Source organism: Martes martes, assembly GCF_963455335.1.
Source record: "Martes martes genome assembly, chromosome: 6".
Lineage (NCBI taxonomy): Eukaryota > Metazoa > Chordata > Mammalia > Carnivora > Mustelidae > Martes > Martes martes.
In genome coordinates this window covers 1337782-1360306 of record NC_137893.1, presented here as the reverse complement: position 1 = coordinate 1360306, position 22525 = coordinate 1337782, and the positions used below count along the sequence as shown (strand labels likewise).

Below are 22525 nucleotides of genomic sequence, written 5' to 3'. Positions count from 1 at the left end.
CGGTGTTATCACCTGTCAGGCTCTAGTCTGCTCACGTGCAAAATTCAGTTTTTGTAAGTGGGATTCTACTGAACAAACAGCTCATCACTTTATCTCTGAAATACTTGAATACGTGAAGTCCTTTTTAGACCTCAAAATACTTCACAGACCTCCCTTTGTGTAGCCGTGAAACTCGTCATATCCACAAGTTAGACCATATATATTCGTAGACAGCAGTTGTGTACCCAGTATTATGGAGAGGACCCCACATTTTGTGATCCCAAGTGACACTTTCATAGCTTTTAAAACAACAGAACAAAGCTGAGAGGCTCCTCAGTGATGCAGTGCGCTGACCAGATCAGTGTACATGTACATCCAAGCGGTTTGGGCAGTAAATTGGGGTATCCTTGGCCTTCCAAAGAACAGTGGTCTAGACACACCTTTAATTGGGTACTTAGTCATTTATTGCATGCGTGCTAAATCATCTATGATCTTTATCTGGGCTTCCTAGTATTTACAGTGTCAACTGCTTCACCTCCCATGGGTCTTGTAGCCTCAGATTATAAGGCCTCATTATCCCTTGTAGGTAAGGAGATGTAAGATAATCTTGAGTTGGTTCTCTATCGAAGAGCTTGGCACCAGGGTTCTTCAGGCACACATATGATCTTAGCAGTCTTTAAAATTCTGATAAGGCTTTCATGCTTGTGAAAGTCCTTCAGCTTGGCTCAGGAGCCCCCCACCCCCAGTCTGGTCTCTGCCATCCTACGTGTCCACCTCCTGCCGTGGATCCTCCCGCTATGGTCAAGCATCCTCGTGTGTAGCTCAGTGCCCCCTATACTATGTTTGCTGAACACAAGTCTGCTCAGTGAGCATGTCATTCACTGTGTGTGCACTAGAAGTAAAGGTCAGGAACTAACAAGGGAATGGGACAAGATGCTTGGAGTAAAATATTTGGTATCTTAATTAGGAAGACTTTTTGAGAGAACTTTGAAAATACCATAAGGAGATGCAAAAAAAAAAAAAAAAGAAAGAAAGAAAGAAAGAAAGAAAGAAAGAAAGAAAGAAAGAAAAAAAATGGGAAATATTGGTTTTGGAAGCTTGCCCTGGAATGACTGTTGTAGAGAGAGCTGCTGTTTCGTGACATATAACCCCAGAATGTTCATGGCATTCACTGACCGGCGTCTGTTTCTCATGCACCCGCTGGTCTTGGCCGGGCTCCGCTCCATGCGCTGCATCCTCCTGGCTTAAGCGGGAAAATGGGAATGTTCTTCTTAGGGCAAGACTGGAGGCGAGGGAGAGCAGGTCCAGACGCACACACCAGCCCGGCCCAGCTCGCTTGGTGCTCTCAGACATCCCACAAGCTGGGTAGTTCGCAGCGTGGGGAAGGCTCGCTGCCGGTGTGGAGAAGCTATAGCAACTCTGCTGATAGGGAAGGAGGAAGGACGGGCCAGCAAGGCCGTCTACTGGTTCCTGAAGTTAGCTTGATCCTGAGTGGGGGACCCTGGAGGAGGTGAGACATAGTCCGGGATTAGTGTGGCAGTTGGCTGAGGACACAACGCATTTCCAGCCTCCCTGGCTGTGGTTGAAACGGTAATGGGACTTGGCGGAGGCCGTCAGAGGTAAGCAAGCTCTAGTCCGTGCATGTCAGAGCGGTGCTGCTGGCCTGCAAACTCTTGGGAGTCGGGCCAGCCGATACTAATGAGATTGCAGGCCAGAGAGGACACTGACGGAGGACACCGAGGACCGGATGGGGGAAGTGAGGAGGAAGGGGAGGGCTGGGCGCAGGGGTTGTTTATGTGACGCATCCAACCAGACAGGAGAACTGCTTCTGACTTGGGGACTCTTACAGAGCAGAGTCACACCAATGTTACCAGGGTCCTTTGGATATGGGACCAAACAGAGTTTCCACTGGTCTCATTCACACTTGGGATGGAAAGTCTCTTTAACCAATGAAGTCAGTACTTGGAGGCCCAAAAGTTATTATGGACAAAGCTAACACTACAGGTCTAGAGCTCCATTCAGCCTGTAGATGTTCACATCCTGTTCTTCACGCCATATTCCATGCTAAGACTTCTTTGTTTTGTGGCGTGTATAAATAACAGGACATTAAACCCTACTGGGAAAAAGAAGGAAAAGACTGAGCATTCCTTAAGCTCCACTGACTGTGGGCGTTCACGTGTATTTTGTACATCACTGATTCAAGGCACTATCCATCATAAGACACACCTAAAAAAGGAAGAACATGCTGCCAATTAAATTGTGACCAATATTTTCTCATATCTTAGAATTCCTATTTTATTCTTATTTTAAAAACTTGTAAAGACTCATTTAAGTATTGATTTGTTTATTGAGGATATTTATATATAGTGAGATGCACAGACCAGAGAGATGTGTTTGGTGAAATGAGCTTTGACAAGTGGAAATGCCCATGTAACTCACACTCCATCAAGACCAAGACAGTCTCCATCACATGGGCGAGCTCCTACAGGCCCCTCTGGGTCAGTGCCTTCTTGGAGATAACTCCTGTTTTGAATTCCATTATCCCATTATACTATGTTACTTTTCCATGGACTAGAGTTTCATATAGATAGCATAATGTACTTTATATCTCTTTGTTTCTTTTTTTGTATTCTATTTATTTATTTGTGAGAAACACACACACACACACACACACACACACACACACAGAGAGAGAAAGAGGGAGAGAGAGAGGCAGAGGGAGAAGCAGGATCTACACAGAGCAGGGAGCCCAAAGTGGGACTCAATCCCAGGACCCTGGGATCATGACCTGAGCTTAAGTCAGACACTTAACTGACTGGCCCACCCAGGAACCCAGAGCTTCCTAGGACTTTGATAGAAATTGTGTTGAAACCACAGAGCAAGTTGAGAAGAATGAACATCATAACACCATTGAGTCTTCTGTTCCATGAACATGGTACATCTCTCTCTGTTTGTGCTGGCTTCCTTTCATTTCCTCAGTGGTGTTTTTTCAAGGTCTTGCATATCTTTTCATAAATTTACTTCATGTTTTTGATGTTATTTGAAATGCCATTTAAACATTTTGTCATCTAGTTATTCTTTGCTACTACATAGAGTTACAGGTCATTTTTGTATATTGACATTTTATATTGAGACTTTGCTGTGTTTATGTATTAAATCTAGGAGTTTTTTTCTTTGTAGATGTTTTAGATCCTTCTTACATGCATAATTCTATCACATGTGATTAAAGAAAGTTCTACATTTTTCTTTCCAATCTTTGTGTGTTTCTATTTCTTGCCTTTAATGCCTTGCCTGGATACCCAGTGTAATGACAAACAGAAGTGGTGAGACTATTTCCATTCTTAGAGTGGAAGCCTTCAGTCGTATCATTAAATCTGATGTTTGCTGTGGGTTTTTGAAGTATATGCTTTTTATCAGATAGAGAAGGTTTTCCTCTAATTTCAGTTTTCTGGGAGTTTAGGCATTTAATTGACAAAGTGGTTCACCTTAATAAAAGTGAACACCTAAATTTTCTTTGCCTAAAAATGGATAGTTTTACTATAACTGCAAACATTTTAATGTAAAGCATAGTGTTATTAAAGTATCTGTAAGAGTTACTGAGTATTATTCCTAGTATTTTAAATAGTCCCTTCAGTTTTGCATGACATCTTATCCTTCATTCTAAATGCACTCATGTATTATCCCATTATCCCTCTGACTATCTCATGAGGAGTTACCTGTTATGACACCATCTGGCAAATGACTCCTGTAATGTACACAACTTCTCTAAAGCCGTAGGCCAGATCAAACTCTGTGTTTCTCTTTATCTTGTTTAATCTTCTTCATTTCAGGTCTTGTAACCTGCCATATTTTTGGAACGATTACCAGAGATTTAAGTAAAAATTCTGACTTTGAATGTTAAATTTGCTGAATTGCTTCTTCATTTATAGAAATAAATTAGATGGGAGTAAATAGAATGTAGAATCTGTCAGTAGAAGTTAGATACAAGGTAATGTAAATACAATGAGCGAGGACTATCAGGGTAATATCTGCAAATAGTTTCTGAGAAACTCTAAGGGTATCGGCGCTGTTAAGTAACAATTTTATGGAATTCTTTATGTCTTAGAACACAGAATTTTCCAAGAGCAGATTATTATATGTGTAAAGGGACACAGGGTCCCTTATATAAAACAACCTGCACCAACCAGCCAGCAGCTCGGCAGTGCTCTCCCCAGCACCACAAACAATAGCGACCTCGTTGTGGACGATTTGGGACCGGGAGTGCCGGTGAGGTGTGCAGACGACTAAGAGTGGAACAAGGGAAAAACAGAGTCAAGAAGATGGAACCAGAACGTCACGATGAGCCGCGGGTGCCGGCATTCTCTGTTGACAGTGGTGGACATGAGAACGGGCAAAAACACAGTTTCAAGTATTTCAGTCTTTAAAGGAGGTTTTTGGGATTCTGTGCCAGTTGGATAGTGAACAATGAAAGAGTAAATATTAATGTGAAACCCTTAGGATGTGCGCCGGCCGAAAGAACTTACATGTGCAACTTGCATATTCTGGAAATGTAGCCAAACCCAAAGGTCCCTCTCTCTCTCTCTCTCTCTCTCTCTTTTTTAGAATAGATGTGATTTCTTTAAAAATGCTTTGGGCATCATCATACTAAAATCAAGTGGCATGCGGTTAATGAGATCATCATTAAGTGGCTTTTTTCTCCCTTTAAGTTCATAAATGTCCTGCAGCTGTTTGTCATAATCTGCTTTGCCTTTGGTTGTCAGATTATTTGAATGCACTGTCAGACACATTTTAAGTCACCAAAATCTAATGCTAGTTTGGGAAATAAAATAATTTTTTAAAATTAATAATCCAACCAAATTTACAGAGGAAGTTTTCTAAAAATACACAGTTGTTATATGATTGCAGAAATTAAAATTTATAGAAACAAATTGGGATAGTGCCCCTGTTTCTAGTTTAATGTCTTAATGGAAAACTATTGAGGCAAACTGTCCCCAGAGTGCTAATGACTTTTCGGGAGTCTGCTCAGAGTGGCGTGTGTGGCCCAGGAGGTCCCGTGTCTGGGCCACACACATGGGTAGGCTCTCCGAGCTGGAGAGAGCATGGCTCCTCAGACGTTGGCTAAAGTGAATGGAGCGGGCCAGGCAAGAAGTTCCGGGCGATCGCCGCAGCTGTGGGAAGAGTTAGCGCGTCTCCGCAGGAGCTCAGGGGACCAGCAGGGCAGCTGGTGAGACCACGGTAGAGTAGAGCCGTCCGGCCTGTGGAAGCCAGCGGCCTGGGTGAGAACAGATCTGACGAGCTGGCTGGGAGGCTGCCCTTTGGTGGACGATGCCGGGATCTGGCGGCGTGTTGGACTGCGCCTGCGATACAGAGAGCTGAGGACAGGTCTCTGCCACCTGACACAGCCGGTGCAGAGCGTGTCGCAGAAACACCACCGGCTGTTCCAGCCCCGTCGATAACTTCAGGTTTATTTATATGTCAGTCATTGCTTGGTGGCCAGGTCATCGGTAGGATAATGTGATATGAATGTGGATGTTGGTGGATCCACAGTTACAGAAAAATCAAGTATTTCCCCATTCTGATGCTTGAATATGTGATTTAAATTGAAATCCCCACGGTATTGAATGCACCTCAATTTTCCTCCCAGCTCCGAGTCGTTCTTCACTATCTCTGTGCCTCGTGGGGGATTAGTAACACTATAAGTTCGTACAGAACCTATCACTTTGTATGTTCCACTGCGCTTGGCCACAGTCATCCTGGGAGACCGGCAGGATGGGCTAAAGGAGGACCTGGGATTCGGTTTCTGCTGAAGTTGGTCAGATGAGAGATTGAGGGACCCAGAAAAGCTGGGAGCCTGACTCCGACTCCAGAGACTGACCTTTTCCCTGATGACCCTACACGGGCTCAGCACCCCAATTCTGTCCTGTCCCCCCCCCCACAGCTGTACTGGAAGGCTTCTACTCACTTTCCAATTCTGCAGGAGCAGGTACCTTTTTATCCCAAAGGATCTTTTCCCCACCTCTTTAATTAGAAAAATATCCCCTTGACCCCATCATCAGTTCTAAATAACATCTCAACTTTTCTTTATCCCGTGGCATCGTTCTCAAACGGGGTCTCTCTTTGGGCAGTTTCTCTTGGACAAATGCAGTAACTTCTGATTCATTGTACCTTCCTTGGCCCTTTCTACGAGCTCACATCATAATTCTGTTCATCTTTTTCCTTTTTCCATCTCTCTTCCTTCATACATGAACTCCTCAACATCTAGTGTAAGAGAAAATTACAGCAGTAAAGCCCTGCTGGATAGGAAAGCAAATGGAAATATTTGTGTCTCATGTGTTAAACTAGATGTTACACTCTGAATTCTGTGTGCGTCATTTTATTTTCTTGCTGAATGATTTTCCAGCATCCCAAACCTTATTTTTCTCCATTGACGGCCATTATTTGGAATGGAGTCGCTCTAACTTCTAGTAATATCATGGATCTAAGCCCCAGCTTCGGTGGCCTCTGTAACCTGATGGGTCTAGCCGGCGGCAGACATTGGCTCTGCCCTGCTGGGTTTTAGGGCGTTCGCCTGGTCACCGTATTCCTGAGGCCGGTCTCTCCTTCCGAGCTTCCTTGTTTCCATCCTCGCTGTTCTGTTCTCTCCAGAAAAGGTCCTTCTTCCCTGCGTCCTTTTCTAATGCTTTGTGGGGACTTATCGCCATGTTTCTGGCCCTTCCTCAAGGCCTGTCTCTTTGGGTCCCTTTCGAAGCCATGCTCTGTGGTGTCTCTGTGATCGAAAGCTTCCAGAATTGTGATGAAATATGGCTTATGTCGCTTTGTTCCCCATTTGCCTCCATTTGTAAGTGCCTGATGTCCCTCATGGAACAAGGGGTGATTGTGCCACCTTCTTGTGTCCCCAGCATGAGCTGTTGTGGAACCTGTGGTCAGGTGCCCTGCACTGAGGCCGTCTTAGTTGGTGGGGGGGCACTTTCCAACGCAGAAACCGTGCTTCTGTTCAGCCCCTGTTCCCAGAGTCTGTCAGGAGTTTGTCTAAAGAAAACATAGACAGAAAACATAACTGCATTTCCCTAAGTTTGAATTCCCCATGTGGAACCAGATTTACCAAATAAAATTGCTTGTGTTAACATTTCTAACCAACCAAGATGTTTATGCAAACCAGCATGGAATTTCTTCTGACTCACCTCTAATATCTTCTGTATTTTACAATGTTCTTGGCAAATTATAAGAGATTGTTGACTTAGTCAATCTTATTTTGCTTATAATGAATCTGCAAATATTAAATGAAATACTCAAAAGGGACATTTCAGGAATTTCCCGGAACCATTCGTATAGATACAATGTGTCCTTGGATGGAGCATGAAAAGTATTTGGTGTCCAGAGAAACACACCATAAATTCTGTTCACTAATAAAATTTCCAAAAGGGATCCAAGGGGTTGCTACAGTGAACGGTGTGTTTCCTGAGGGGGTGAGTGTGCTAGAAAATTCTCCCCCAGAAGAAAGTCCATCTATCTTGGGCTAACTACACTGTGGGTTTCTGCAAAGGAACACCTAGTTGCCACTGAGATGCGGCTCAACTCTGTTTCCTTGGTGACTTCCCGTGATCTCCGGGGATGTCCTGGGCAAGACATTAAGAAATCAAATCACTGTCGCTTTCTTCTTGACAATTTCCAACTTGGAGTGAAAGCGGCTTTACGATGACCATGTAATGCATGCTGGATTTTATTTCTGTATCTGTGTATTTGATGAGCAAAATCTAGAGTATACAGAATAGGACAGAACTCTAAAGGAACAAATTGAAATTTTAAAAGAATCAGGTGGTGGGGGTATCAGACACGGGGTGGCCACGAATTGTTCTTGTGTACTTAGAAGTGGCCCGCGTGGGTTCTGGAATGGCGCCTGATGCAGAGAAGGTCTTCAACCAGGGTGTGTCAGATGCACCGATCATCACTGTTACATCAGAAATCAAAACTAAATGCCAACCTGAGGTCAGACTGTTCAAGGATCAGAACTTTATTGTTTAAGTTCTTAACTTAGAGACAGAAAAATCTGATTCTGGGTAACTAAGGCTACAGGGAATTTACTGGAAATACTTGGAGGCCTCACAGCCGCTCAGACAGCGGCTCCCTGGGGGCCCGGAGCGGGTCCGTGGTCCGCACGACCCGAGACCATAGACCAACGTCCTCAGTGTTCACGTGTCAGGCAGACAGCACCCCAGTGGGCATGACGGGACCCAGCACAGGACCCTGTGGGCCGGCCTCGGGCACACCAGCTGTTCGGTACCGGTCCGGAGACCCGCCGCTGGGACGGGTCTCCATACCAGGCTTTCTGCACGGCGACCAGAGTGCCCACCGCTAGGAGCACAAGCCGCTCTGTGAACCCGAGGGCCGATGTCTTCCTTCTCCTCTTATCCATGAAAATGATTTTGCCACCTGCTGTGACATTTGAGTGATTCGTGGGTTCCGTGATTATCGTACAAAACATGGTTCTGGACCGATACGGTAATTAGTCGCACTGCAGTCTGGCTCCTCTGTGGTTTTGGGAGGCCGTGTTCAGTCTAGGGAGCTGCGGGAATCGTTTTTGGGTAGGAGCACGGAGAAAGATCTGAGAGGCAACACTTCTAGGTTTTTCTAGTACATATACGGAAACGTATATGGTTTAAAAAATCTAATAGCATTTGGTTATGTCAGTAAGGACAAATCACAAAATTCCATGGATGATTATCATCCTATAGTACACGCAGAGGCTAAAATCCAAGTAGTTTTCCAGCTATTATCACCATACCCGTGGTTCGTTCCCTAAAGAGCACCCTCCTGAGGACCTGACGTGGGCCGGGTGCTCTCCTGGCCCTGGGGGAGGAGCGGCGATCACAGCTACGTCTTCTGAAACATGGTCCACAGAGACGCTCCTCGCGGACTCCCGCCCGTGGGCCGGGCCCGCGGTAGGTGCCCGTCCCCCACAGCCGTGCGGTGCACCTCCCGCCTCTCGGCCCCCATGCGGGAACACGCTCTTTCTCAGCGTCCCGGTGGGCTCCAGCTGTCTGATGTCACAGCTACAGTCACAGAATGGTAACTAAGTGGCTCCTAAGGGGACCCAGGCAGAGCTCACAGAGAACACTTCAGAAGCAGAAAAGTGCTATAGAGATTTCTAATCAAAATATATTCGCTCAGTGCAGTATTTTATTTTATTTTCCTCTGCAAGGAGAAGCCTGAAAGCAGAAGAGTGTCATTTCCGACGCCAGAGCAGCTTCTTGTGAGGGCAGGTGCGCTCCTGGGCGTGTGGGCCCGGGGGGGGGGGGGGTGCTGCTCTGCCGTCAGCCGCGTGCTTGACCGGAACGCGGGGCTCGGGTCCCGGCGGCTCCTCTGCAGCTGGGAGGCCCCCACCCCACCCGCCTCCGAGACGCTGCAGCTCTGTGATTGACCTTGACCTCAAGCCCCCCCGGGTGAGGGTCGTGCGGCCGACGCTTGTTCCTCCACCTTCCTGCTCAGGGGTCCAGAGGCCACGCTGACCTCAAGCACCTAGAGGAGCCCCTTCCACAGATGAATCTCAGACACGTGCCCACATTTTCTTTAAAATGGGTGAGAAAGGGGATTTAATTGGCCACTGTTCATTTTTACTGTCATGTATTTAGGCTAGAAGGATCCAGAAGAGGAATATTTGAAATAGGCTGAATATTTATTTTTTAATTTTTAAAAGATTTCTTCTCAGCGTAACCGTATTCATGGTCTTTGCACCACACCCAGTGCTCCATGCAATCCGTGCCCTCCCCAAGACCCACCCCCTGGTTCCCCCACCCTCCCACCCCCGCACCTTCGAAACCCTCGATTGTTTCTCAGAGTCCACAGTCTCTCATGGTTCGTCTCCCCCTCCGATTTCCCCCAACTCCCTTCTCCTCTCCATCTCCCCATGTCCTCCATGTTATTCGTTATGTTCCACAAGTAAGTGAAACCATATGATAACTGACTCTCTTCTAAATTATATTTTAAACCACGTGTGACTTGATAATGAAGGATAAAGTTCTTCTCCATGCTTTACTTTATTTGACTCAAATTCATTACCATCTGAGGACTACTGAGCGGACAGGACTCACTTTGTTGGGATACTGGAGTGCGAATGCATGAAGAGACGGGCTGACTTTTTTTCTTTTTTTCCTCCAAATTTTAATTTAAATTCCAGTTAACTAGCGTACAGTGTAATATTAGGTTCGGGTGTAGCATATAGGGATTCAGCACTTCCATTCGTCACCGGTGCCTATCGCAAGGGCCCTCCTTCATCCCCATCACCCGTTTCCTCCATCCCCCACCCCCTCCTCTCTGGGACCATTGCTGTGCTCTCTGGGGTTACGAGTCGGCATCTCAGTTTCTCTCTCTCTCTCTCTTCCCACTATGTTCATTTGTTTCTTAAATTCCACATATGAGTGAGCTCATATGGTGTTTGCCTTTCTCTGACTGACTTCTTTCATGTAACATCATACTTTCTAGGTCCATCCACATTATCGCAGATACAGCGAAAGGATTCCATTCTTCTTTATGGCCAGATAATATTCCGTTGTGTGTACACCATGCCTTCTTTATCCATTCATCAGTCGATGCACACTGGGGTCTCTCCGTAGTTCGGTTATTGTCGATAACACTGCTATAAACATCGGGGGGCAGGTGTCCTTGAATTAGTGTTTTCATATTCTTTGGGTAAACACCGAGAAGGGCAATTGCTGGGCTGGGTAGTTCTGAATTTAACTTTTGAGGAACCCCATATGGTTTTGCGGTTGGCTTATTTAAATCAGTGCGACACAGATGGCGTGAGATTCCCATCTGCCCAGAGGCCGTGGGGCGCAGGCTGGCCGCGCGATCAGACCACGGGCTTCTGAGTCCGACGGTCTGGATCCGCGCTCTGGGGCGGCCCCTTTCCAGCTGCGTGGCATTCCCTGTGTGACTTGTGCGTTCCTCTGTTTTCTCATCTACCCAGTGGCTAAATGAGAAAACCCATGAAATGACTAAGGGCAGTTCAAGCAGAGCAAAACTCTAAACAGCAGCTGTTTTGTTACGTGAGAGTCCGTGTAACTGTTACTGTTGCACTGTGTCTCTCTCACCCTTAACAGCAGGCGTTTCCACTGTCATTTCTAGGATTCATTGTTCTGCGTACACGCATTCTGCCGAGTGGCCCTGGGCTCACCACGGGCCGAGACGGGGTTCCACTGTGCTAGCCAATAAGCCAGGCACATAGACGTTCGCTCCCTTTGCTTCAGCAAATAAAAGTGGTACAATATTGAAAGAAGTAGAACATGATTCTAGGTCCAGCACAGATTGTAAAAAATGTTAGAAAATACTTACAAATGGCCTTGGTGCTTACACCCCAGACTGAAACCTGGCACAGGCTGATGTCCAGCTTTGCCCGTAGTCCTGTCGTGCGTCCAGAACTGCCCGCCTCTGACAGGAGGGCTCCCGGGGGCACGTGGGCCCGCCGCGCCCCAACTCTCTCCTGATCTGTCTGCCCCCCGACGGGCCAGCCCCAGCTCCTTCCCGCCCCGTTCCCTGCAGCTCTCCGGGCGTACCCTCAGGGACTCTGCATGGGGCTGCCTACGTGGTGTACGCTCACACCCCTGTCTTTCTTCCCCCAGTGTCCTCGTGTGACCAGGAGCAGCAGTCGGCCCTGGAGGAGGCCAGGCGTCCTGAGAGCGACAACGTGGTGATCCCCGAGTGCGCCCACGGCGGCCTCTACAAGCCGGTGCAGTGCCATCCCTCAACTGGCTACTGCTGGTGCGTCCTGGTGGACACCGGACGCCCAATCCCCGGAACGTCCACCAGGTAAAGCTGCGCCCGTGGGCCAAGGGAGGGAGGAGACGGGGGTGGGGACAAGCCCCCATGGGGCCTCCAACGTGGACGCCGGCGGCCAGACCTTGCCTGGTTGCCCGACTGTTCCCGCCTTGCGCTCGCTTCCCTGTCTGGGCCGCCTGCGGAAGCCGAGGGCTCCGGCCGTCGGAAGCCGGAGGAAAGCATCTCGGGGACGGCCGCCAGGAGCTGCCTGTGTGGATGACAGCAGGCGGCTGCGGAGGCTGAGCTCTTTACGCAACGTTTGCTTCCGTCGATACGGACGCAGGCTGGGACTGTGGAAACGGGCTCTGGGATCTGGCGTGGCGGGCGCTCAGGTGGCACCGGGAGCTTCTGCGGGCTTCTGGTTCTGGCAAAGGGAGCCACGCACTTCCCAGTCTGAAAGAACCGATCTCCCAGGAGCACTTTCTATAGCATGAAGACAAGGACGGTGCGCTAAAGGCCAGAGCGGCAATCGCTGTGCCGGGCTCTGAGATACAGAAACCGCACTCACTCCTGTTCCGTGAGTCTGGGCGACGGTTGCGGGACCACACCCGAGGCGCACAAACTTCTCACGGAATCTGTAAAAACACAATTGAAGATGTGTTTGCCATTCTTTGTTATATCAAGTGATCTTGAATGTCCATAGATTTATAGAAAAACAATTTGTAAGTTACAAAAATATTCTTCTCAAAAGTTATCAAATTTAGCCACTGATTTCTTTTCTAGGACCTAGACACAGGCATTTTGACACTTCCTAAATTATTTCCCCCAACTTTTCAAGTATGACCATGAGTTATTTCAAGGAGGAAACACTCCATCTTTCCGTCATCCCATCCGTCTGTCCATCTGTCCGTCCTCCCACCCGTCCTCTCATCTGTCTGTCCTCCCATCCGTCCTCCCATCCGTCTGTCCATCCGTCCATCCTCCCACCCGTCCTCCCATCCGTCCATCCTCCCACCCGTCCTCCCATCCGTCTGTCCTCCCATTCGTCCTCCCATCCATCTGTCCATCCATCTGTCCTCCCATTCGTCCTCCCATCCATCTGTCCATCCGTCTGTCCTCCCATCCGTCCTCCCATCCGTCTGTCCTCCCGTCCGTCCTCCCATCCATCCTCCCATCCGTCTGTCCATCTGTCTGTCCTCCCATCCGTCCTCCCATCCGTCTGTCCATCCGTCTGTCCTCCCATCCATCCTCCCATCCGTCTGTCTATCCATTTGTCCTCCCATCCGTCTTCCCATCCATCTGTCCATCGGTCTGTCCTCCCATCCGTCCTCCCATCTGTCTGTCCTCCCATCCATCCTCCCATCTGTCTGTCTATCCGTCTGTCCTCCCATCCGTCCTCCCATCTGTCTGTCTATCCATCTGTTCTCCCATCCGTCCTCCCATCCGTCTGTCCTCCCATCCATCCTCCCATCTGTCTGTCTATCCGTCTGTCCTCCCATCCGTCCTCCCATCTGTCTGTCTATCCATCTGTTCTCCCATCCATCCTCCCATCCGTCTATCCTCCCATCCATCCTCCCATCTGTCTATCTATCTGTCTGTCCTCCCATCCGTCCTCCCATCCTTCTGTCCTCCCATCTGTCCTCCCATCTATCTATCCGTCTGTCCTCCCATCCGTCCTCCCATCCGTCCTCCCTTCTATCTGTCCTCCCATCTGTCCTCCCATCCACCTGTCCATCCGTCTGTCCTCCCATCCATCCATCCATCCACCAACCCTCCCTCCCTCCCTTCCATCCATCTCAGATGCTGATGGTCGGCGACAGCCCGTCACTATCCCAAGTGCTGGGGAAAGGGCGCTGACCCACAGAGCAGGTCTCCTCTCTCAGGGACTTTCTCTCCTGCTTGGGGAGTATCAGGAGAGGAGCGAGCGGCAGCGCTTCTGCTGCAGCACAAGGGAGACCTCACACCCCGACAGCATCAAATCGTAGCAGCTCACACCCCTCAGAGGTGAAGGGAAGTCCGGACCGTCTCGGCAGTTCAAGGGCTTTAACGAGCGTCTGTTGTTGTTCTCGCTGCTCTGACGCCTTCACTCACGGGGTTGCTTTGTGACTTGTCCCTGACAGAGTGTCTAGAAGCATCATCCAGCATAGTTGGGGCTTCCTCCTGACAGCAAGGAAAGCCTTCCCCGTAGGCCTTCTGGGGGTCCCCCCTCCCTGGAAGGCTCAGCCTGTCACCCCCAGCCCAGGCCTACTGTTCATGGAGGAGGGTTCCCATCCTTTGGCAGCAGACCTGGGACAGGCCACCATCCCAGTGCCCTCCCTGTCGCGCATGCTGTTCTAGGGGTGAGGAATGTACCAGAAACAAAATGCACAAAACTCGTGCTTCCACGGGGCTTCTGTTCCAACGGACGGAGACGGACTTTAGGCAAAGCAGAGAGGTCGTTGCACCGAATGTCAGGAAATGTGCCAGCGAACGCCCAGTGCTCTGGAGGAGAACGAGCCAGGAAGCGGAGAGGGCATGCGGGGCGGCGTGCGGGGCGGCGGGGTTGGGGGGGGCTTCAACTTGCCCTGAATGGCGGGGGATACGTCATGGAAAGCGGATGTTGGAGTCAAGTCCCGAAGATGCTGGGGGTTGATCTGACAGACGGATGCGGGGGCGCAGTCCAGATGGAGGGAGTGGGCGCTGCCCTGCACAGAGGAGGTCCCGGAGCCAGCATCCAGTTGTTCGGACCCAAAGCGAAGGTGTATCAATTAGGACATGTTTCGTGTCTAACAGTGGTCACTCTGACAAGTGGGCATAAACAAGGGGCTACTTCACCTCAGGTAAGAATTACAGAGGCGGAGAAAGCTCCTTTTCGGTTGACGCTGGGATTCTTGACGTCAGTGAGGACACAGTTGTCTTTGCCCTTGGACTCTTCTCATGGTGCCAGGGGGCTGTGAGGATCCGAGCCTCTCATCCGGACACCGCAGCGTTCGGGAGATACACCGCCCATCTCTGTCTTTCTCAGGAAGCCAACCCACCCTCCCTCCAAGTCCCCTAGCGAAGTTAGTGCATGGATTGTTGGCCAGAATTGGATCAAGTGACCATGGCTAAGCCCGTCACTAGCAGGAAAAACTAGTTTAAACTGATCTCTAGGGGGACGTGGATGTTGGGAAATCAGTCAAAATGACCAACATGAAGGGACATCTGGTAAACTGCTGGCCGGCACCGGCAGCCCCGCCAGCACCGGCAGCCCCGCCAGCGCCGCGGTTCCCTCCGTGACTGACCAGCATCATCGGGGAAGTCCTCCGCGTTCCTGTGTCAATGCCCAGGCGTGTTTGGGCCCCTTTCTTATGATTTTCTGAAATAATCCATTCCAGGGAGATGCTTCATGGATCTGTCTTAACATTTGGGTAGACGATTCGGGTTTTCTCCCTCAGTTATCCTTTCCATTTGTATTGGCTGATGGGGAAGAATAATTTAAAAATCCAGGACAGAAAGAAGCCATAAACATAAGAAGCATTGTCATAAGCCGGCTTCCTTTTCCTCGTGTCACCAAGCAAGAACGGTAAAACGCATGGATTCTGTTGTAGGCTGTGCTGAGGACGACAAGCCTACGTGGTTTGCCTGCCGGGGCAGACGGCTGCCTCCTTCTAACAGAGTTTCTAACCTGATCGTCTAGGGATGATCATCTGGGTGGAAGTGTGAGTTGGTCCGGGTGCAGAGCGCTTCCCGGTCCTCCTGCTTTTCCGTGTCAGAACTGACATTTGGGCTACACGTGCAGATTGCCTGTGGGCTGGAGCCCGGGCACCTGCCTGAGCCCATACCACGTGTGGCAGGATAGGCTCTGGGAGGAGAGGGGCAGGTCCCACCCTGGCCACGGCTGCGCGGCGGGGAGAGCTGGCCAGGCTGTCAGAGGGAGCGTGGCGGGCTGACCGCCAGCGAGTGCGTTAGCTCCAGGGTGGAGACGCTCCCCTTTCAGCATCGTCACAGCTGATGACGGGTTCACCCGTCTGCCGTCGTCCCTGTCCCTGGACTTCCGGGACCGTCTCTCAGTGGCCGAGTGCACGTGGCCGCGTGAGCATGAAATCACGTTTCCCCCGGCAGAAAGCCTGCTCTCTGATGGGCAAGCATGTGGTGAAGGAAGAGGTGTTCTTTTTTTTTTCCATACAAATAAGTTCAACACTATTGAAAAGAATGTGATGGATGTCAACCCTGAATTTGAATTTTTTTCGGGACTTCAAAGGCATTAATTCTATTTCTGGAGATTGCCAGTTCTGCAGGTCAGGACATTTCCCAATATTCTTTAAAAGAGGCCGAATACTGGCATTTAAATATACATTTTTTTACATCAGCAAAATGCTAGGATTTTTAAGACACATCCAGGTCAAATTCGGAACACAACCAGAATGACCAGTGTGGCTAGCTTCTGGGTTGCTGCAGAGCTAGAGACCAGAGCGGGGCTTTGGAGGCGATGCGGCCTCTTGCCGCCCGCGTGACGGAGCCGGCACCGACTTCTGGCGCTCCGGAGGCTCCGCACAGAGTCCCTATTGCTCGTTCAGCTTCTGACCCAACAGAGCAGCCCGTGAGCGTCCCCAAGGTGCGTGTGGGTGTTCCTAGGAGCAGGATGTCCCCAGGAGCGGCCGGGCCCTGAGTTTCCAGCTCATCCATCAGGAGCTGGAACACATGTGCTTGTCTTTTCACGGCTCACCTTTGACGGGCCATCAGCTGTGAAGATGTCACTCCTAATGTAGGTGTCAATTCCAACCCATTCCAACCCCCCCAGACACTGACCCAGAACCTGAAATTGTGAGAGTTCTCCAAATTTAGCATGTGTCTGTGAAAACGGGGGTGACCTCCCCACGGGCTGGCTGCTTCTGCTCATTCCCTCTTGGCAAATGTTTGGCTCTCATCTCCCTGCTATGATGCTGGGAGGGAGTGGAGTCCCCCTGGCTGAGACGTGGGTCCCCTCTCCCCTTGCTCGCATTTTCACGACTGTGGTTCGTCTGCCGTCTGTACAGAACCCCACTGCATTTCACAAGAACATGAGTTAATGGCTTTTGGTTAAAATGTGATAGCTTAACTACTTGCCGAGTGTGTCAGGGACTCTTTAATTTCAAAAACCGCATTTCATAAAGACGTATTGCGCTTGTGGGAGTGGGTGTCACAATCTCTATCATCAAAGAGGCCATTCTGGGTGGGAGGGTCGGGAGGGGTGCCTTGGTTTCACCCACACCCGGTCGGCCCTGCGGGACTGGCCACCAAGGCAAGGACACTTAAAGTGTGTCCGTCGGGGAGACATTTCATTCTCTTTTATTTCCTCTGATGGAAAAACAAAAGTAAGAAAAAATAAGAATCTGGAACGACCCCTATGAAGTAAATGTGAGCTCCCATCCCTTTCTTGGGGAGTGAGAGAGGAAGAGGAGGCGGAACGGATGGTGAGAAGCCAGGGAATCTGTCTAGTTCCTGGAAATCCGCAACCTTCAGTCCAGGACCTCCACCCGCACCCCTGCCCACTGGCTCACACTGTCCACCCTTTAACTACATGAGGCGTGGGGGGTGGCGGGTTCTCTCTCAGTGTCCCCAGTGGCCGGGGTTTCTCCCCATGACCCCGGGCTCCCCCGTCTGTGGTATCCAGTGCCCAGACCACGGGCGTCCCTGAGGAGCGGCCCACGAGCACCCCCTGGAGCCTGGCCAGCTGCTGCCCTGCGCCTGCGCGGGAAACCCGTCAGGGACAGGGGCCCTGCCGCCCGTCAGCTCCGGAATCACCACGATGCCCCTCTCGGGGGAGGGTCAGCAGCACCCACGCCTCCTGCTCCCGCATCAGGACCCACCTGTCAGGACTTCTCGGCAGTTTCTGTTCACTCGCTGTCGGTGCCACGTGGTTCTCTCTCTCTCTCTCTCTCCTCCCCTCCCCTCCCTTTCCCTCCCCCTCCCTTCCCATTAACACAGGAACAGCGTTTTGTACCTTCGTGAGTCGGATTAGGACGTGGCTGGTCTTTCCGTCATGCGTACGTGGAAGCGTCTGCGGTTCTTTCTGGGACTCTCCCTTCTTCCCCGGGCCACACCTGCAGCCTCCTCTGCCCCCGGCCCGTCCCCTCTGAACCACGTCAAATCCCGGAGCAGGTGGTGGTGAGCAGGTGGTGGCGTTCGGCAGCCCCTGCGTAAGATTTGTTCCAGAAACTGGAGGGAGATGCAGAGCCTTATGCCCTGTGCTTCTTCCTATGGACTGAAAAATAAGCTTATTATGGCAAATTGTCACAAAGGTCATCAACAGTCATAAATCAGGAGAGGTCGATGCCACAGATGGGCTGTGGGCCGACGGCAGGTGTCTGTGCACGAGCACCTGAGAAACAGAAGACACCGTCCTCTTCCAAGTGTCAAAGCTGTTTTCCTGTTCTCCCCCGTTCCCCAGGTACGAACAGCCAAAATGCGACAACACGGCCCGGGCTCACCCAGCCAGAACGAGGGATTTGTACAAAGGCCGCCAGCTCCAAGGTGAGTCGAGCCGTCTACCGGCACTGTGCGCTTTCTGGCAGGTTTAGAACGAGAAAGAATTTCTGCAGCTCTGTTCCCACCAGGCACGTGTGGGGGCCTCAGAGCAGTGGGCCGGGGACCCTCCTCCCCAGGGGCCTGCGGTCGGCAGACGTGCGGGGCCCCAGGGAGCACGCCTAGGGCACGTGCGCGTCTGCTTCTCCTACAGCCAGTGACGCTCAGGGCCAGTCCCAGAGCCGGCCTTCCGAGCAGCAAACTCTGTCCCCTAAAATCCGAGCTTCTGAACCAAAGGGATCCTTTAATTCTTTTCCCTACATGAAAGCAGGGACTCAAATGTCATTTTCGGGCATTCCTTTTGAATTGAATCAACCATTCAAGAAGCTGAAGTTTAGGTTTGAATAAAACATGAGCTCAGTCTTTGCATCAAGTGAATTTAATTACAAAGAAGTATTTCAAATTAAACAGAGGCAGCGAGTTTCATCTTATAATTATTAAAAATATGTTCACAGAAGATCTTTTACGGTTGCTGTCTTTCATCAAAAAGCACATAAGTGTTTATGATACACCAGAAGTAGTTAACCTGAAGCCTTTGGCGGACCCGCGTCCCTCCGGGAACGTACGCGGGGTTAAGAGTGGCAGCGAGGACACGGTGGCCTGGCGGGCGAGGGTCGCACAGTTTGGCTCATCGAGTGAGATCAAGAGTTAAAGACACAGCTCTGACCTTGTGGCATGAATTTGATGGCGCGTGTAAGAGGCTTCAAAGCTGCTCACTATTTATGTCCTTTTGGTTCTCTTTTTTTCTTTTAAATATCTCCAGATTGGGTGTGTTTAACCAAGGCCTTAGAGACCGTGCAAACCGTTCTCTAATGTCTTAGCTCAGAACACATGTTTGATCCCGGTCTTAGAGCAAGTCCGGATAAACTCCGCTGAGAACAGTGTGGTTCTTGCTGTATTTGTGCTTGTGTCGGTAAAAAGGATTTTAAATTCTGAGTAAAGGTGTTTTCTTGTGTGTGAACGAGGATAGAAACAGCTAGAATAGCACCCAGGCATGCCTCGATCTGTTCAGCAATGGTGGGAATGGGAGTGGCTAAGACGGGGGGAGGGAGGGGAGGCTGCGTTCCTCCCTGAGGATGACTGTACCCGCCGCCCTTTGCGGCTGCTGGGATGTGCGTGTGCGGAGCCGTCTCCGGCGCGGGTCTCCCCAGCGACTTCCTTTTGACGCAGGCTCAAGGAGCCTGCGATTTTTGATTTTCGTGGTTCTTCACACCGTGTTTCTCTCTGTGTGGTCAGTGCGCTCTGTGTCTCACGGGTCAGGCTCCTTCCTGCGTCCTGGGACGGGGAGAGAGGAGAGAGACCATCGAGGAGCACCCGCAGAACCCCGTGCAGATTCCTATAAAGCACCTTTTGTATTCATGGTGTGTGACCCTTGGAAGGAGCTCGACCAACCGCTGAACTGCTCCCGGACGCTCCCGGGCCAGAGCGAGTTCCCTCCCTCCATCGCCTGGTGTGATCTCTCGCCTCTGATGTCGGGCCTCGTCAGGGGTGGGCAGGGTTTTTCTTCCAGGAAATGACGGCTCTAGCAGGTGCTCGGCGCACCGAGAGCCCTCAGCGGGCGCCTGCTGGTTTGTAGCTGGTCTTAGTCGTGTCGCGCGAACGTCAGTCCGCCTTTGGCTCCACGGGTCCACGACTCTGCGGGGTTTCCTTTTTGGGAGGACGGACTCACTCCGCCGCTTTCGGCTCGGGCAGTGTGTGGTTCGCACACTCGCTACGAGAGCCGGTCCGTCTCCGCGCGTCCAGTCTAGCGTTGCTCATTAGTAAAAGGCGCCGTGACCAGAGACGGTTCTCCGTTTCCTCCTAGCCGGGGCGGGCCTACTAGAAGCTCTTCTCATGGGGACTCGAGCCCATTAAATACCAGACGGGCCCTTGATTTAAAGACGGGAATGATCGCTTGGACCTTGGGAGCAGCTGCTCATCCCGCTGAGGAGCGCGAGGGGTGTCTTGTCGGCTGGTCCGCGGTCAGAGTGTGGCCGGCGGAGTCGCGAGCTGGCGGTGAGGACGCGTCTCCGGGGCTGGGACGCCGCCCCCTCGGCCCAGACGGGGCGGGATCGTTGGGCCGTCCCGGCAGAGATGGCCCTCCTCGTCCACACCTTAAATGAAAACCAGAGCCTCCAGGCACACAAGCCGCTCTTTACACAAACTGTGTCATGGTCAGCTTTGTACCGCTCATGACTACTTCATCATTTTGATTTTTTGGAGATAATTATCCTTATTAGGGAAAAAACAAGTGGGTCTTGGAATGACTCCAGGGTAAGACTGTTCTTGGGGAAGGAGGAAGCTGTTGCCAGCACCGGGGCCACTCGGACACACACGCGAGCCACATTTAGGCAGACGAGTTTTCTTCTTAAAAGGTGTGGTGTTCATTTTCAGGGGCTACGTCCCAGCCGGCGAGGGTGCTTCACTTTCCCAGCCGAGCTGGTAACTCGCTCACACGCGGCCCACGTGTTCCGAGCGTTTGTTGACCGCCGGACGCTTACTGCCACGTCTCTGGGGTAGTTAGGACCTTCCCCGGCTCACCCGGGGATGCGCGGCCTCTCACCGTGGAGGGAGGTGGACATACGGCCTCATGGGTCCCCTGTTGAGACCTGGGTCATTATTTGGGCGCTTTGATTCCATAACTTTCCTTACAGGGCCTGTCATTGTGTCTCGACAGAAAAACCTAGTGCGGTAGACATTTTAAATGTTTTATTTTTATTTATTTGAGAGACAGAGCACGAGCGGGGGAGGGGCAGAGGGGGAAGCAGGCTCCCCGCCCAGCAATGAGCCCGATGCGGGCCTCGATCCCCGGACCCAGGGATCGTGACCTGAGCTGAAGGCAGAGGCCCAATGACTGAGCCCCCCAGGCACCCCGACAAAGGCATCAGGGAATGCCTTTCGCGTCTACAAGTGTGCGTTGGTTCATCTATCCTGGTGTATCTCCCTCACGTCTCTTCCTACGCCCGGCCCAGGCGCTCCAGCCCCTGGTCTCCCGAGGGCCCTCAGCTCTGTGGGGGTGTGGGAGACAGATTTGACTCTCCGTGCCCAGGCCTGCTGGGGCCCCTTTCCCTGGGACTGGTCCTTCACTGGCCCACTGGCCCCATGTGGCCGCCAGGGTGTAGCTTTCTAGGGAGGCTCTCCTGCGCTCTTGTCCACTGGGCATGGCCTCTGTATGTGTCCCGGAGGCATCCAGGGTCCACGGGCTGTGAGCAGGTGTCACACACCTTTGTGGCCTCCGAGAGGTGGGGCCGAGCCATCAGAGCCTGGCCAGCTGGTGCAGCTCGGAGCACGCCGGAAAGAGTATGTCCGTGAAGGACACTCGGCCGCGATGCTTTCCTGCTCAGAGCCTTGGGCTGTTCTGCACTGAGTGATACTGTGGCTTTAGCATCTGTGGGTGGCTTTGCTGATTGGAAGGGTGGGCGGCACGAGTCCCTGACACCTGGGGGTCTCCCATGGCGGGAGCATGGCCTGATGGCTAAGAGCCCGTCATTCCTGCTGGGCCTCCGAGCGCCACCAGGAGAAAGGAGGAAGGGCACGTCTCCTTCTCTGTTCTAGGCAGCACCTGCAGCCTGTGGACGAGACCGACAGACTCCCCCTGTGGCCCTTACGGCCCCCAGTGGTCACACACGCGTGGACAGCAGGCACGGGAGGCACAGGGGGCAGAAGCCAACTGAGGGGGACACCTGCCCACGCCCGGCCCCCCTTCCAGTCTGCAGACACAAGAACCCCTCTTGAGGCCCCTCCCGTGATTGTGGGCATAACGGAAGCTTGGATTCAGTTAGAAACCCTGAAAGCATCCCTGCATTTTTTTAAGTAATACTTTTGCTCTGTTCTAATTTTTTTCGAAGTGAGCTGTGATTTTCTGAGGAAGCATACAGGGACCCTCGCCTCACCCTGAGCACGGCTGCAGCTACTTTTCTAAAGGTGGTGATTCTCTCTGGGTCGGTCTGTGTTGCCAATGGCAAGAGATCATCCTTTCTGCGGCCGAGTGACGCTGCACTCCGTGTGTGTGAGCGTGTTTGCCCGCGTGTTTGCCCCTCGTCCACTCGGCTGCGGATGGACCCTTGGGCTGCGCCCCGTCTCGACTCTTACAGATAATGCTGCTGTAAACACCGGGGGGGGGCTGTATCTCTTGGAATTAAGGTTTTAGTGTTTTCATTGTGTCTGGTAAACACGCAGCAGTGCGATTCCTGGGTCGTAGGGCAGCTCTTGTTTCAACTCTGCGAGGCGCCTCCATGCTGTTCCCCAGAGCGGCCGCCCCAGCCTGCCTTCCCACGCGCAGGGCACGAGC

The 22525-nt window shown here is 51.5% G+C and overlaps 1 protein-coding gene across 2 annotated transcripts in view; it reads left to right on the top strand.

The window, feature by feature from the left end:
• SMOC2 (SPARC related modular calcium binding 2) overlaps window positions 1-22525 on the top strand; it is a 150213-nt gene that overhangs the window by 93051 nt on the left and 34637 nt on the right. For both annotated transcript variants that reach the window (XM_080806245.1, XM_080806244.1), the window contains exons 8-9: window positions 11595-11781; window positions 18122-18204. In XM_080806245.1, the coding sequence (XP_080662371.1) occupies window positions 11595-11781; window positions 18122-18204 (270 nt within the window). The remainder of the gene's footprint in view (window positions 1-11594; window positions 11782-18121; window positions 18205-22525) is intronic.